This window comes from Littorina saxatilis, linkage group LG15 (assembly GCF_037325665.1).
Source record: "Littorina saxatilis isolate snail1 linkage group LG15, US_GU_Lsax_2.0, whole genome shotgun sequence".
NCBI lineage: Eukaryota > Metazoa > Mollusca > Gastropoda > Littorinimorpha > Littorinidae > Littorina > Littorina saxatilis.
In genome coordinates, this window is record NC_090259.1 from 27410209 (window position 1) to 27423022 (window position 12814).

The 12814-nt window shown below is 40.5% G+C and overlaps 2 protein-coding genes across 7 annotated transcripts in view; both read right to left on the bottom strand.

Moving 5' to 3' along the window:
• Positions 1 to 1035: 1035 nt before the first annotated feature.
• Positions 1036 to 12814, bottom strand: part of LOC138948964 (transient receptor potential cation channel subfamily V member 5-like) — a 72830-nt gene continuing 61051 nt past the window's right edge. For all 6 annotated transcript variants that reach the window (XM_070320643.1, XM_070320646.1, XM_070320647.1 and 3 more), the window contains one exon: positions 1036 to 1280. In XM_070320643.1, coding sequence (XP_070176744.1) covers positions 1238 to 1280 — 43 coding nt within the window. In that variant the 3' untranslated portion in view covers positions 1036 to 1237. The remainder of the gene's footprint in view (positions 1281 to 12814) is intronic.
• On the bottom strand, positions 6856 to 8601 carry LOC138948960 (uncharacterized). The gene is made up of 2 exons (XM_070320638.1): positions 8336 to 8601; positions 6856 to 7369 (listed from the first exon to the last, which is right to left on the bottom strand). Exons 1-2 carry the CDS (start codon positions 8451 to 8453, stop codon positions 7017 to 7019), a joined length of 471 nt encoding a protein of 156 aa, XP_070176739.1. The 5' UTR covers positions 8454 to 8601; the 3' UTR covers positions 6856 to 7016.

The window sequence follows — 12814 nt, forward strand, 5'->3', positions numbered from 1 at the left end:
TGCACTATTCATAATGGACGTTCTATGTGACAGGAGAGTTTGCTGATTTTGTGTTAAACATTGGAGAGATCGTCTGCTAGAATCAGAGATAGGTCGCTTCAGATTGCAGCTTCTGGAAATGTGCAAGGTTTGTTGCCTGTTGAAGAACTGGATTTTACACGTAATGTATGTCATGTACAGTAAGCAACAACAAAAACACACACAAAGAAAATGGCATCGTCTGTCGACTAGTTATACACGTCAGCCATTGTTGTTACAGTTTTGAGTCAACATTGTACGTATTCTTCCGCAACAGGGTCCAATCGTCTGGGTTTCAAATGTTCTAAAAATAAATTCTAGAGTTGATTATTTTTTAGCCCTCTTTATTCTTACTTCGAATAATCCACGTGTGATTTTGGGTTTAATCAAAGTAGTTCGTTCTAATTTCTCACTTGTCTAAAAATAATCAACTAGATTTAATCCACCCCTCGGTTGCATTGCAGGAGTTGTATAAATGATATTAATTATCAAGACAATTATATGTTTGACAAACATACCCGTTTTAACATATGCCTTTTGCACATTTTTAAGGAAATTAACTAAGGAGGCCCAGCACAATATAAAAAAATCCCTACAATATACGAATCAACAACAAGTAAGATTTTTCATTATGCTATACATAATTATAAAAACAATGAACGACAAGCAAACCGGCACGGTTGGCCTAGTGGTAAGGCGTCCGCCCCGTGATCGGGAGGTCGTGGGTTCGAACCCCGGCCGGGTCATACCTAAGACTTTAAAATTGGCAATCTATTGGCTGCTCCGCCTGGCGTCTGGCATTATGGGGTTAGTGCTAGGACTGGCTGGTCCGGTGTCAGAATAATGTGACTGGGTGAGACATGAAGCCTGTGCTGCGACTTCTGTCTTGTGTGTGGCGCACGTTATATGTCAAAGCAGCACCGCCCTGATATGGCCCTTCGTGGTTGGCTGGGCGTTAAACAAACAAACATACAAACAAACGACAAGCAAGAATTTGAATAAAGCAAGACAAAAATGGACAATAAGCAAGATTTTCATTTTGTTAATAACAAATCTAAATGAACAACAGCCCAGATTTTCAGTGATCAAATGTATTTGAAATTTACCAACAACAAGCCAGATTTTCCTCATGCTACAATATACCATACAAAAATAGTAACAAATAAATAAAATATCTGTATTCGCTTTTGAAGTTCACGGTGGTGGAGCCCGGTGTAGTTTATCCTTCTGGTTTGGGAGCAAGGTTTCCTTTGTCTCCAGTCCTGAAACATCATCAGGCCAATATATGTACATAGGCCAGTGGTTCCTGTCAATAAAACACAGAAGTCCAGATGCACTTCGTGTACTTAAGGCGTTATACGTGTACACGCTTTTGAGTGAGATTTCCACCGACAATATAGATAGGACAGTGATACCTGTCAATAAAACAGAGGTCCAGATGCACTACGTGTACTTAAGGCGTAATACGTATACATGCGTGTAGACTTTGAGCGAGATTTCCTTAGTCTCCGTTGCTGAAACATGCTCAGGCCGACAATATATATAGAGAGTGGTACCTGTCAATAAAACGCAGAGGTCCAGATGCACTACGTGTACTTAAGGCGTAATACGTGTAAATGCGTGTAGATTTTGAGCGAGATTTCCTTAGTCTCCGGTGTTAAAACATGCTCAGGCCGACAATCCAGATAGGACAGTGGTACCTGTCATGGGAATACAGAGGTCTAGATACACTACGTGTACCCGAAGACGTATATACGTGTACATGGGTGTAGATTTTGAGCGAGGTTTCCTTAGTCTCCGGTGTTGTCAACATGCTCAGGCTATCAATGTAGATATTACAGTGGTACCTGTCAGGAAAATACAGAGGCCCAGATGCACTACATGTAGCTAAGACGTAAACGTGTATGTACGTGTACGCGTCGAAGAGAGTTGGTCCATATGTACACGACGTTAAGATGTGATGTAATGTTACGGTATTTACCCTAAGTCGGATGGCGTGTATCGTTTTTGACCAATACTCTCCCAAAAGGTGATAAAAGTGCATTCCTATTCGGATGGCGTGGGTCATGTACGACCCATACTTATGTTAAAACACTCTTTAAAATGTATGGGTTGAACACGACCCACATCATCCCGACTGTGTTGTCCAAAGCATCGTCCGGTGGAGGTTAACAAATACATTTGATAACGTTACCCGTAAAAGTACACGTTCTGAAAAAACCCACTACTTTCTAGACCTCTCTGTGCCCAGTCGAAAGTGTCCCTACTGACATTGCAGTTGGCCTCTCGTGACAGGCATATTTTGGTCAAGTTGATAGACAAAGAGACTACACAAGATGTCCTTTATTTGTTTGAACAAATTGAATTCAATTGCAATGTTGTTACATATGTAGACATGTGGTATTGGTATAAGTACTTCAATCAATCAATCAATATGAGGCTTATATCGCGCGTATTCCGTGGGTACAGTTCTAAGCGCAGAGATTTATTTTTTCATTTTTTTTATTTTATGCAATTTTTATCGCGCACATATTCAAGGCGCAGGGATTTCTTTATGTCGTGTGAGATGGAATTTTTGTACACAATACATCACGCATTCACATCGGCAAGCAGATCGCAGCCTTAAGTACTTAAGGTTTCCTCTATCAGGAGGTGCTCTCTCATTGGAGAGGCTTCACGTCGCTGGTACCACTGTATTAATATCACAGGCAAAGAAACTAATTGTCGGAGAAACACTGGGATCTGACTGCTCTCCATAGGTCTCTCTGTGGAACCGTCAGATTCACAGTTTCAAAGTGGGGTGTTTTCCCAAGCAGTTCTCATATTTCTGTGTCATAGTTCATCTTCCATAGTGGTTTGCTTGATTTGCTAATAATTATTGGTTTTTGCTTCTGAATTGTTTTTCTTTTCCCTCGAGGACTTGCGCGAGTGCTTTTCTAACCGGCTCGCCATTACTTAGTGTGTGTCAGTGGGCGTGAGCGCGTGCGTGCGTGAATGTGTGCAGTTTTTTTATTTAAAGATTTTTAAGTTAATGTTATAACTGGTTTTGTATTCCCTCTACAACATATCTTGTAATGTGTGAATGTTGTCAAAAGGTATGCGAAGCATCGGATAGGAGTATGGATGGACGGATTTTATATAGAGCTTTCTTTGTTTATGGTTTGATTGTTTGCCTGCTTGTTTCTGTAGTTTGTATTTGTCCAGGTTTTTTTCTTGTTGTTTTAGTGTATCAGAATTTATTTGTTTGGTTAATGTTTTCGAAGTTCAGGTTCGACTTTGAAGGTAGCTCAAGTCATCACAAAGATTCAGAGACTCGTCAACAAGCAAGCGTGCATACTTAAGAGAAAACACAGAGAAAGCAATGTTGGCAAAAAGTAACGTCATACTGGCTACATAGTTTGCTCGGACGATAAACAATCATCACTGCTCCTGTGGTGTTCAACATGAAAATGTGCATGTACAACGTTGGCTTGATTACGAAGCACAAAGGCAGACGTTAGAGAACATTGGACGGTTACAGGGCTAACTATCAGTACTCGTTACAACAACCATTTTTTCAATATTCTGGTGAAAATCAATTACTAGATAACCTACACTGAAAAGATTTGTAAATATGTGAATAATACACTGAAACCGATTCAAATAGAAAAAGGGGAAAAAAATGCAACATTTACGCTCTATTTTATCTATTTTCGAAGCAGATATTAGAGAGACTACAAACCACAATCCAAACAGAAGTTAAAACATTTATACAGGAAGAACGTGGTTGATAGTAGTGTTAACTTGGCAGAGACACCCCCTGCCCCCCCTCCCCCCCCCCCCCACATACCCTTCCTGTTACGATCAACCCACCAAAATCAGGGCTTGAAAAGGGGGTCCAGTCTTAAATGGACTTTGTCTTGTTTTTTTTTCTCTCTCTAGATTTTCTGCTAATTACAAACAGAGAATCTGGAGACTAGAAACACACAAAAACCCACTAAGATTTGTTTCAAGGGGGGGGGGGGGAGAAATTAATTCGCGTGTGGGACGGGGGGTTTCAGAACCTGGGGGTACGGGTGTCTCGAAGAGGAGTTCCTCTGTATTTAAAAATATCGAGTTATTCACACACAAATTAAAGCAAACATAAGCAAAAACTACACAATAGTATGCACATCGCAGTTCGACAAAACGTCTGAACTAGCAGAAGCACACACACACAGTATACTAATGAATTGTAAGAAAATTAGACTACAACCAATACCTGCATGTACACTATACAGAAACCCGGCCGGGTCATACCTAAGACTTTAAAATTGGCAATCTAGTGGCTGCTCCGCCTGGCGTCTGGCATTATGGGGTTAGTGCTAGGACTGGTTGGTCCGGTGTCAGAATAATGTGACTGGGTGAGACAAGTCTGCAGTTGATACACGGCTTATACTTTACTGCAAGATATCATATGTTATCCATACGTTGTAGCCGGGGGGAGGGGCAGAATATATGATGATTTTATCTAAAGAGATTGACTGTTTCTTAGACCACACAGAAAGTCTTCATAGGGAACAAGGCTAATTTTACTGCAAAATATTCGATGCTACAGAGATAGGACATATAAGGTGGATTGTAAAGGGCTTTGACAAAGACGCCTGGAACCATGGACAAAAGCACACAGAACTACGAAGCTCAGAGAGAGCACAATACGTTGGCATGAAAACAGGTCTGTAGATGCTAGTAGATATAACACTTAACTTGCATATTATCCCCGAGTAGGCCTACGCTAGTACTAGGGCTCAGCAGACTTTAATTGTCTGTCTGTCTGTGTGTGTGTGTGTCTCGACTTAAGGCCATGTGAGGGCCAAATCGCTATTTTCCATATCTGATGATCAGCACTGTTTGTGTCGCTTTTGTTATAATACTGATGGTCTCTGAATTAAAAAATGTTAATGTGTTTGTTTATTGTGTATGTCGTTGCTATAGAAACAGAAAAGTAAACAGCAGCCATATTGGATTTTAGGAACCGTTTTTTCCATATCCAAATGCTCGATTTCTGTCCAATATTTTGCATAAATATAGATTTAGATCATATCTACAGATTTACCATTTATTTTTTCTGTGAGTATTACAGTTATTTAAAAAAATTTTTTTTTATCATAATGTTGAAATTTTGCGTAAAATTTAATATTAAAAAAATCGTAAAGCCAACATTTCTTTTCCGATTCATTATTCAAATGGTAACTCTGTAGATAGTATGTAAAAGTACAAGTATGCAGAATTTCACAGAAATCTAACCAGTAGATTTGAAATCATTTCGTTCCCAAATGTCAAAACATGCAAACTGAGGAAAAGGCAAAAACGCACACAATTTGTTTTGAAACCATTGATAGTTGTAATTAAACTCAAAATACATACATGTATCTCCAAATTCCACACTGAGGAATGTCTTTCACACCTTAGAGACACAGTTTAAAAGTTAGGGAAGACATAAAACATAAGTTATTTCAAACATGTGCAGTACACTATGAAAATTGTTTGTCCCGAGTTACAAACAATGCATACACACACTCCCAATTACAGCATGCACACCAAAAAAAGCTCGCTCACTCGTTCACGTTCACATTCACACACACACACACACACACACACACACACACACACACAAGCTAGCTCCAAATTACGAAACGTACCCAAGTCATTAATTGCACATATGCGTACAATAACCACAATATATATGAGAATAATGTTAACCACAATAACAATGACAAGTCGCGTGAAGCAATATAAAAACATTTAGTCAATCAGTATGAAACTTAAATATCAACACCACAAACCAGTCATCGCCAAGACTACGAGATACATTAAGATAGTCTCGGCTAACAATACCGAGACGGATCACGCTCGTCTCCGCAAAGCATGAGACCGTATAGTACTTACTAAACCTATTTTCTGTAATTCTGAGCACATTGTTAGAGTGAACATGACATATCTATATATTTTTGAATTCAGGAAAAAATGAGGAATGCAATGCAGTCAAAGTTTATTTTGTTACTAAAAATTAGATTTTAATGACAAACTTAACAAGCAAACTCATTACTTTATTTTTAAAATTTTGAGCTGAAATGCAATACCATAGTCCGGACTTCGTCGAAGATTGCTTTACCAAAATTGCAATCAATTTGGTTGAAAAATTAGGGTGTTAGAGCGCTGCCTCAACTGCCTAAAAAAATCCGGATATGACGTCATCAAAGACATCTTTCCAAAAAATGGAAAAAAGACATCTGGGGATATCGCACTCAGGAACTCTCATGTTAAGTTTTATCAAGATTGGTCCAGTAGTTTCCTCGGAATCACTTTATACACAAACACACCATGAGTCATGACCCTCGTCTCGATTCCCCGTCTATGTTAAAACATTTACATAGTCAAAACTTAGAACATGCCTGCTGCATATGCAGGGCCACCTTCCAGCTGAACAAGTTCTTCCAGTCTCTTTGACTTGGCTGCCCGCACTTTGTCTCTCCTTTTACTTTGCTTGTCTCTCACAGCCTTCAGACTGTTCCGCACCCTCTTGTGCATCCTGGCTGCTCCAAGCCTCTTCATGTGATGTCCAGTCTGGAATCCGAAGAACTGGGCAGAGTCGGCAGCAGCAGCAGGTCCAAAGTTGAACTCTCTAATAGCAGTCAAGACTGCAAACTCAACACGACTGCGGGAAGCAAAGTGGTCCTTAGCACATCTTGACCAAATGAGGCTGTGGAGACACTCATTGGCATTTTGTGTCTTGCCAGAAACACATCTGCTGAGTAGGTGTTCTTCAGAAAGTCTCTCATAAATGGGCAACAGGTGTGCAGCTAACTTCTCCTCATTGAGGGGTGTGTGGATGAGGTGTTTGTGTGGACCTGGAACTTGGTGCTTCGCCAGCGCTTCCTGAAAGAAACACCACGAGCTCTCTCCAGCAGGACAAAGTTCATGTTGTGGATTTTCGTCAGTGGAAAAACAATGGTACAGTGATGCCATGATTGCTTTTTTCATGCTACACACATCCTTGTTGCTACGAATTGCCCGGTTGTAGTAAACCTGTAGCTTGCGTAATGGCATTGCCTGTCAGCTGACCCCTTCCACGTCCACCAAGAGTCACCCCTCGCTTTCGGCAGTCTGTCACCATGTTGCGAAGAGCATGTACCAAGTCGTTTACTCACATGGTTCACACACTCTTCCTTGTCAATGTGAATATCCTCACCATAGGGCTTGATGTCGTTGAGCTCTGTAAAAGTCTTGGAGTCACCGTCCGACAGAAGTGTTGTGTAGCGAAGCTTGTTGGTGTTCACCGATCGACGCCATATGACACGGGCTGCTTCCACCTCCATCATCCCTGATGAGCCTGCAAACAAGAACAAAATAAGAAATGTAATTTGCAAACAGAGTATTTTTTAAGTGTGTGTGTGTGTGTGTGTGCACGCATGTGTTATTCACAGTCATTGTACAGCTAATACTTCAACTATAATTAATACAGAAAAGAATTGAAATAAACATGGAATTACCAAATTACTGTATATTAAATTTCTAGCAGCAGGTATTTTTTTATTTATTTATTTATTTACTTTTATTTATTTACGAGGATTTATATCGCGCACGTATCTCACCCCACAAGGCGACTCAAGGCGCATGTTACCTATTAATAGTGGTGAGAACATGTTATATTGTGGCACTGAACATGTTAGATTGTAAACGTTAAGCATAATATTCATCAATTGATACTATTTGAACATTTTTAAATACACTTGTATTGTGCCACACATACATACGGTACATGTATGTATGTGGCCACACATGTATACATGTATGTATGTGTAAACTATTTGCCACCCCCTGACCACTACTAGCTCCCTCTGTTCTAAGCCCGTTGATTCTGAAGACTTGTGAATCTCACTTCATGCTGTAAATACAGCTCTCTCTCTCTCTCTCTCTCTCTCTCTCTCTCTCTCTCTCTCTCTCTCTCTCTCTCTCTCTCTCTCTCTCTCTCTCTATCTGTGTGTGTTTTCTTATTATTTTCATCACACACATCCACTCCCCCATGCCCTGAACTATTCTTAAAAATTGGATTTATATATGCATGTGTTACAACTTTCATTATTATTATCATAAATTGATGATCTGTCTTTATGACGCTTTTTTGTAATCCATCATCCATGCCTTTAGTTTTGGTTTTCAGTTTCACTGGAATGCATGGAAAATAATATCCACTCATCACTATTACATTTACTTGTAATTTGCTATATTTGAGTAAGTTGCTTAAATTTGAAATAAACTCTATTCAAATATTTCTGTGCAAACAAATATAATTTACCTTTATAGTTCACCTCACACTTGTCCAAGTGGTCCACGAGCCAGGCCGCATACTCCTCTGGTTTTTCCTGAAACAGCTTCTGCCCCGTAGACTCGCACACCTGGCAGTAGGTACACATGACATGGGCATCAACACAGAGTCCAGTAAGTAAGTCCACAGCACACCCAACTCCAATGTGCGAAGAGTGTCCACGAGTAAGCCAGGTGCCATCATACTAGCTCACAATAATGTTCAGGGTGTCATCGACACCAAGAGTAGTGCCACAGTATCTTGCATGAACTTCTCGAACATATGTGCACGTCCTAGATACTGGGAAATACTATGGGTTGTCAACTTTGAATGACTGTCACAATATCTCTGAGCAATGGATGACAAAGGGGATGCTTTGATGTCAAAGGGGATGGATTTGACTTACTGTAACAACCAAGTTTGGGTTTCCAAACATTGCTGTGGGTTTTAAACGATTTAATTTTTAGCCAAAATGCCCCCAAAACAGCACCTAAAACTGGGACAAAAATACACCAGTCTGTGTTGCAGCTGTACATAATGGAGAATAAAGCTCTGTGAATTTTATTGTGATGTTTATGGGTCAGCTGAAGGATTATTCTCGACATACACACTCAAGAATTACATCTATTTTTCTTCTTCTGGGAGTTTGATCGGCAAAGAAAACACGTAATCGTGGGTTACCGTCGTTTCCGGTTTCAACTTCATCAAAAAATGCGATCTGCTGAACAAAGGAAACCTCAAAGTTATTCAAAGTCATTATTTATTTATTTCAACAACATTTAGGTTTTCAAAACACAGCACTACGGTAGGAAACAAATTTATTTCAGCTTATAATCGCGCTTGAATGTACCCCACCCTTGTTTCGTTTCCATCTGTAACCCACGAAAGCATGGCCACAGCAGACGACAAATCCCGCATTGCCTATCACACACGCGTTGTGAGATCGCGGGAACACCGTGGAAAGTTCCATTCATGACGTTTGACCCGGTCATGTGAATAGACAATGAGAATTTATCCACCCAATCGTATTCGTTTCCGGTTTTTGAGACGTAACTCACGACAGACCACGCTGTATCTTTACTGTTTGAGACCTGTAAAATCTTTTTTGACAATTGTAGCATATATTCATCGACGAATTTTGCGATATTTTGCTGATTAAAGCTTGATCTGGTGCAAAGTTTGAGCAGCACATGTGTTCTCATGATCGGCGCCATTATGAAATTTTCGATTCTTCTGCAACGCACGATCGACAATCGATTAATTCTCTCATTTAGGATTGTCGCTTATGGAAACTTGAAAATTTCAAACTTTCATGTATGCATAGTTATTTATCTATGTAGTCCACATGCAATAATCAAGTTTTAGTTCTTTTCTTTGGAAATAAAAGACATTACGAACTATGGTTTCCATGAAACTCACGACAGTATTATCTCTATACACATAAACCCAGTGAGCACAGATCGAAAACTTTTTGCTCACTTAAATCTTTCTATCATGTATTAAAACCCAAAAGGGTGCCCAAAACGCTAGTTGCTACATTTGACCTACAAAAAAAACTTTTGCGCCTGGACATTGCGTGGGTTACGGTTTCCACTTTCTACTTCGATCTAGTTAACTTATGGAAACTTGTAATTTCAAACTTTCATGTTTGCATATTTATTTATCAATGTTGTCCACATGCAAATTGCAATAATCAAGTTTTAGTTCTTTTCTTTGGAAATAAAAGACATTACAAACTATGGTTTCCATGTAACTCACGACAGTATTATCTCTATACACATAAACCCAGTGAGCACAGATCGAAAACTTTTTGCTCACTTAAATCTTTCTATCATGTATTAAAACCCAAAAGGGTGCCCAAAAGGCTAGTTGCTACATTTGACCTACAAGAAAAACTTTTGCACCTGGAAATTGCGTGGGTTACGGTTTCCACTTTCTACTTCGATCTAGTTAACTTATGGAAACTTGTAATTTCAAACTTTCATGTTTGCATATTTATTTATCAATGTTGTCCACATGCCACATGCAATAACTGAGCTAAAGTTCTTTCCTGTGGGATATTGAAGCCTAAAGTGGAAACCATGTAACCCACGACATAGAGCGTACTGCATGTGTCTAATTGTCATTTCTAAAGAAACCCCGATATGAAAGGTCCTCTCTTTGACAGAAAAAGATACAGGCATGTCTTTTGCACTTAAAAAAGAGTATTTCACTCAATTCAGTCCTACTTTTTTTCCTGGTGTCCATGTCCCATAGTTGTGACCCAGTATCTAGGATGTGCACATATGCAACAGTCTCACTGAACACATGCTTCCGGAATCCCTCTAGTTGTGTGAATAGTTGGCTGGCATGAGTATGAAAGGTCTTGTGGTGAAGTCCAGCTAAATCCATGTTTTCACAGAAATTTCTGAATGTGGTGGCTCCCAGTCCACAAGCAAGCGAGGAATACACTGCCTGTCTGTTCATGTCGAACACTTTTGTCTTGGATTTAAATTTTGTCGCCAGATACTGTTCATACACAGGCTCTTCGCACGAAGAACAGTTCACCTGGGCAAATACTGCCAAGCCACTTGTTGGTCTGGAGTCTGTGCAAAGAGACAAGCACTTGTTTTTGCACTGTGGACAGCACAAACTTGCAACCATACTGTCTACTTCGGCAAAGTCTACAACACCCCTCTGGGTTTTTACCAGGGTTTCAGTAGCAGCAGATGACTTAGTGTCAACTCCACCGGAAACAAACCTCTCATACGATTCTTTTTTGAACTCACTTCTTGTCTTCGTGCCGAGAATGTTTTCAGTTGAAGGAATCGACGCGGAAAATGTAGCACTAGCAGACGACCCCAAAACCGGCACAAATTCTGTCACGTCAGTCAGCACAGAAGCTGATTGCGCTGATTTCTTCGCCTTCCATTGACTCTTCACTTGATCTGTCCTCTTTTTCGTAGATTTTGGGGCTCCTCTGGTTGTTGATGGCTTGGTGCGAACCATTTTTGCACAGGAGCGTGTACTTTCACTGCTTGTAAACAAGCGCCATTGTTGTACCACGTGACCCCGGTTGAACGAATCAAGATCGCATCGTACGTCATACTCTCCGTATAAGGAAGTTGGCGTAGATTGAACTACATTGACAATGTTCCGTTAGAGCCGAAGTAGTCCGGAAAATAACGAAACAACGGTCACATGCAAACAGGGGAGGCTATGTAGCATGCAACGTCATGCAGTGTTCGCCCTGTCGTCTGCTCAAATTTGCTGATCAAGGTGTTGAAAATCGGCAATAATAAGGCAAGTTCAGGACAAATGAACGCAATCAGGCGAGGGTTGGTTTATTGAATTTATTTTTATTACACAAAAAAACCATGTATATGCAACATCAACGGCAGAAATTGAAAGAAAAATGACCACAGTTTTCCAAACAGTCAAAATGTCTAAATGCCCAAATCTGCCCAAAAGCTCAAAAATCACCCCCGCACATCCCCTTAACAGCTTATTGCTGGGAAACTACTGGGCGCAGCTCGTTCAAAAGTTGATACACTAACTTGATAATAGGTCCGATTGATCGTATTAAAACTTCATAATGTTACCTGGGACGACCTGGGACCTAAATGCGAAATAAACCACAAAAAACCGACTTGGCGGTGGGAGGAATTCGCGGTGCAACAGCCAGCCAGGCAGTCTGATAGAACGGTGCAAGGTCTCGGCCAACCAAGACTATGGCATACTCGTAGCAAAGCCGCCGAATGGTACCGTAAACCAAGAATAGTGACGTAATTACGTCACGGTCGAAAGTCTTTGACGTCAATGCCTCCCTGTATAGTCTAACTCCTCTGTCGCAAAATTGATCATTTCTTTTAACAAATACCAAATTTGGCACAGTAAGAGAGTTTTGTGTTCTGAACAAATCCTGATACAGAGCCATTGTGAAATATTATTATTTAACCCTACCCCCCCCCCCCCCCCCCCCCCACCAGCCATAACGTCACATATTGGCTATGGTTCCCTCAGGTGTCTGCCTCTATGTACAGAATTAAAATCCACATTTATGCTCCAAATTGCACCACATTTTTGGTTGAGGTAGTTTGAGACATGGGGCCGGATTACATTTACCCCAGTTGCCATGGCAACACTGGCAAAGAGTGCCTTTGGCAACACCGAAGGCATTATTTTGCTCCAAATCGATCCAAATTTGATGTGTAGACAGTTTGAGGCATGGGGTGTGTTATGACTGGATGTCATGGTTGCCATGGCAACAATTCATTTGCAATGTTGGAAATGGCAACAATGACGAACACCGCGGAAGGTGCTTTTTTGGAAGGGAGGCGGTGCAGCAGACCGCATAAGAGAGAGAGAGAGAGAGAGAGAGAGAGAGAGAGAGAGAGAGAGAGAGAGAGAGAGAGAGAGAGAGAGAGAGAGAGAGGGGGGGGGTGGAGAGTCAAATGAAATAACTACAACAAAACTAAAAACAAACATCAG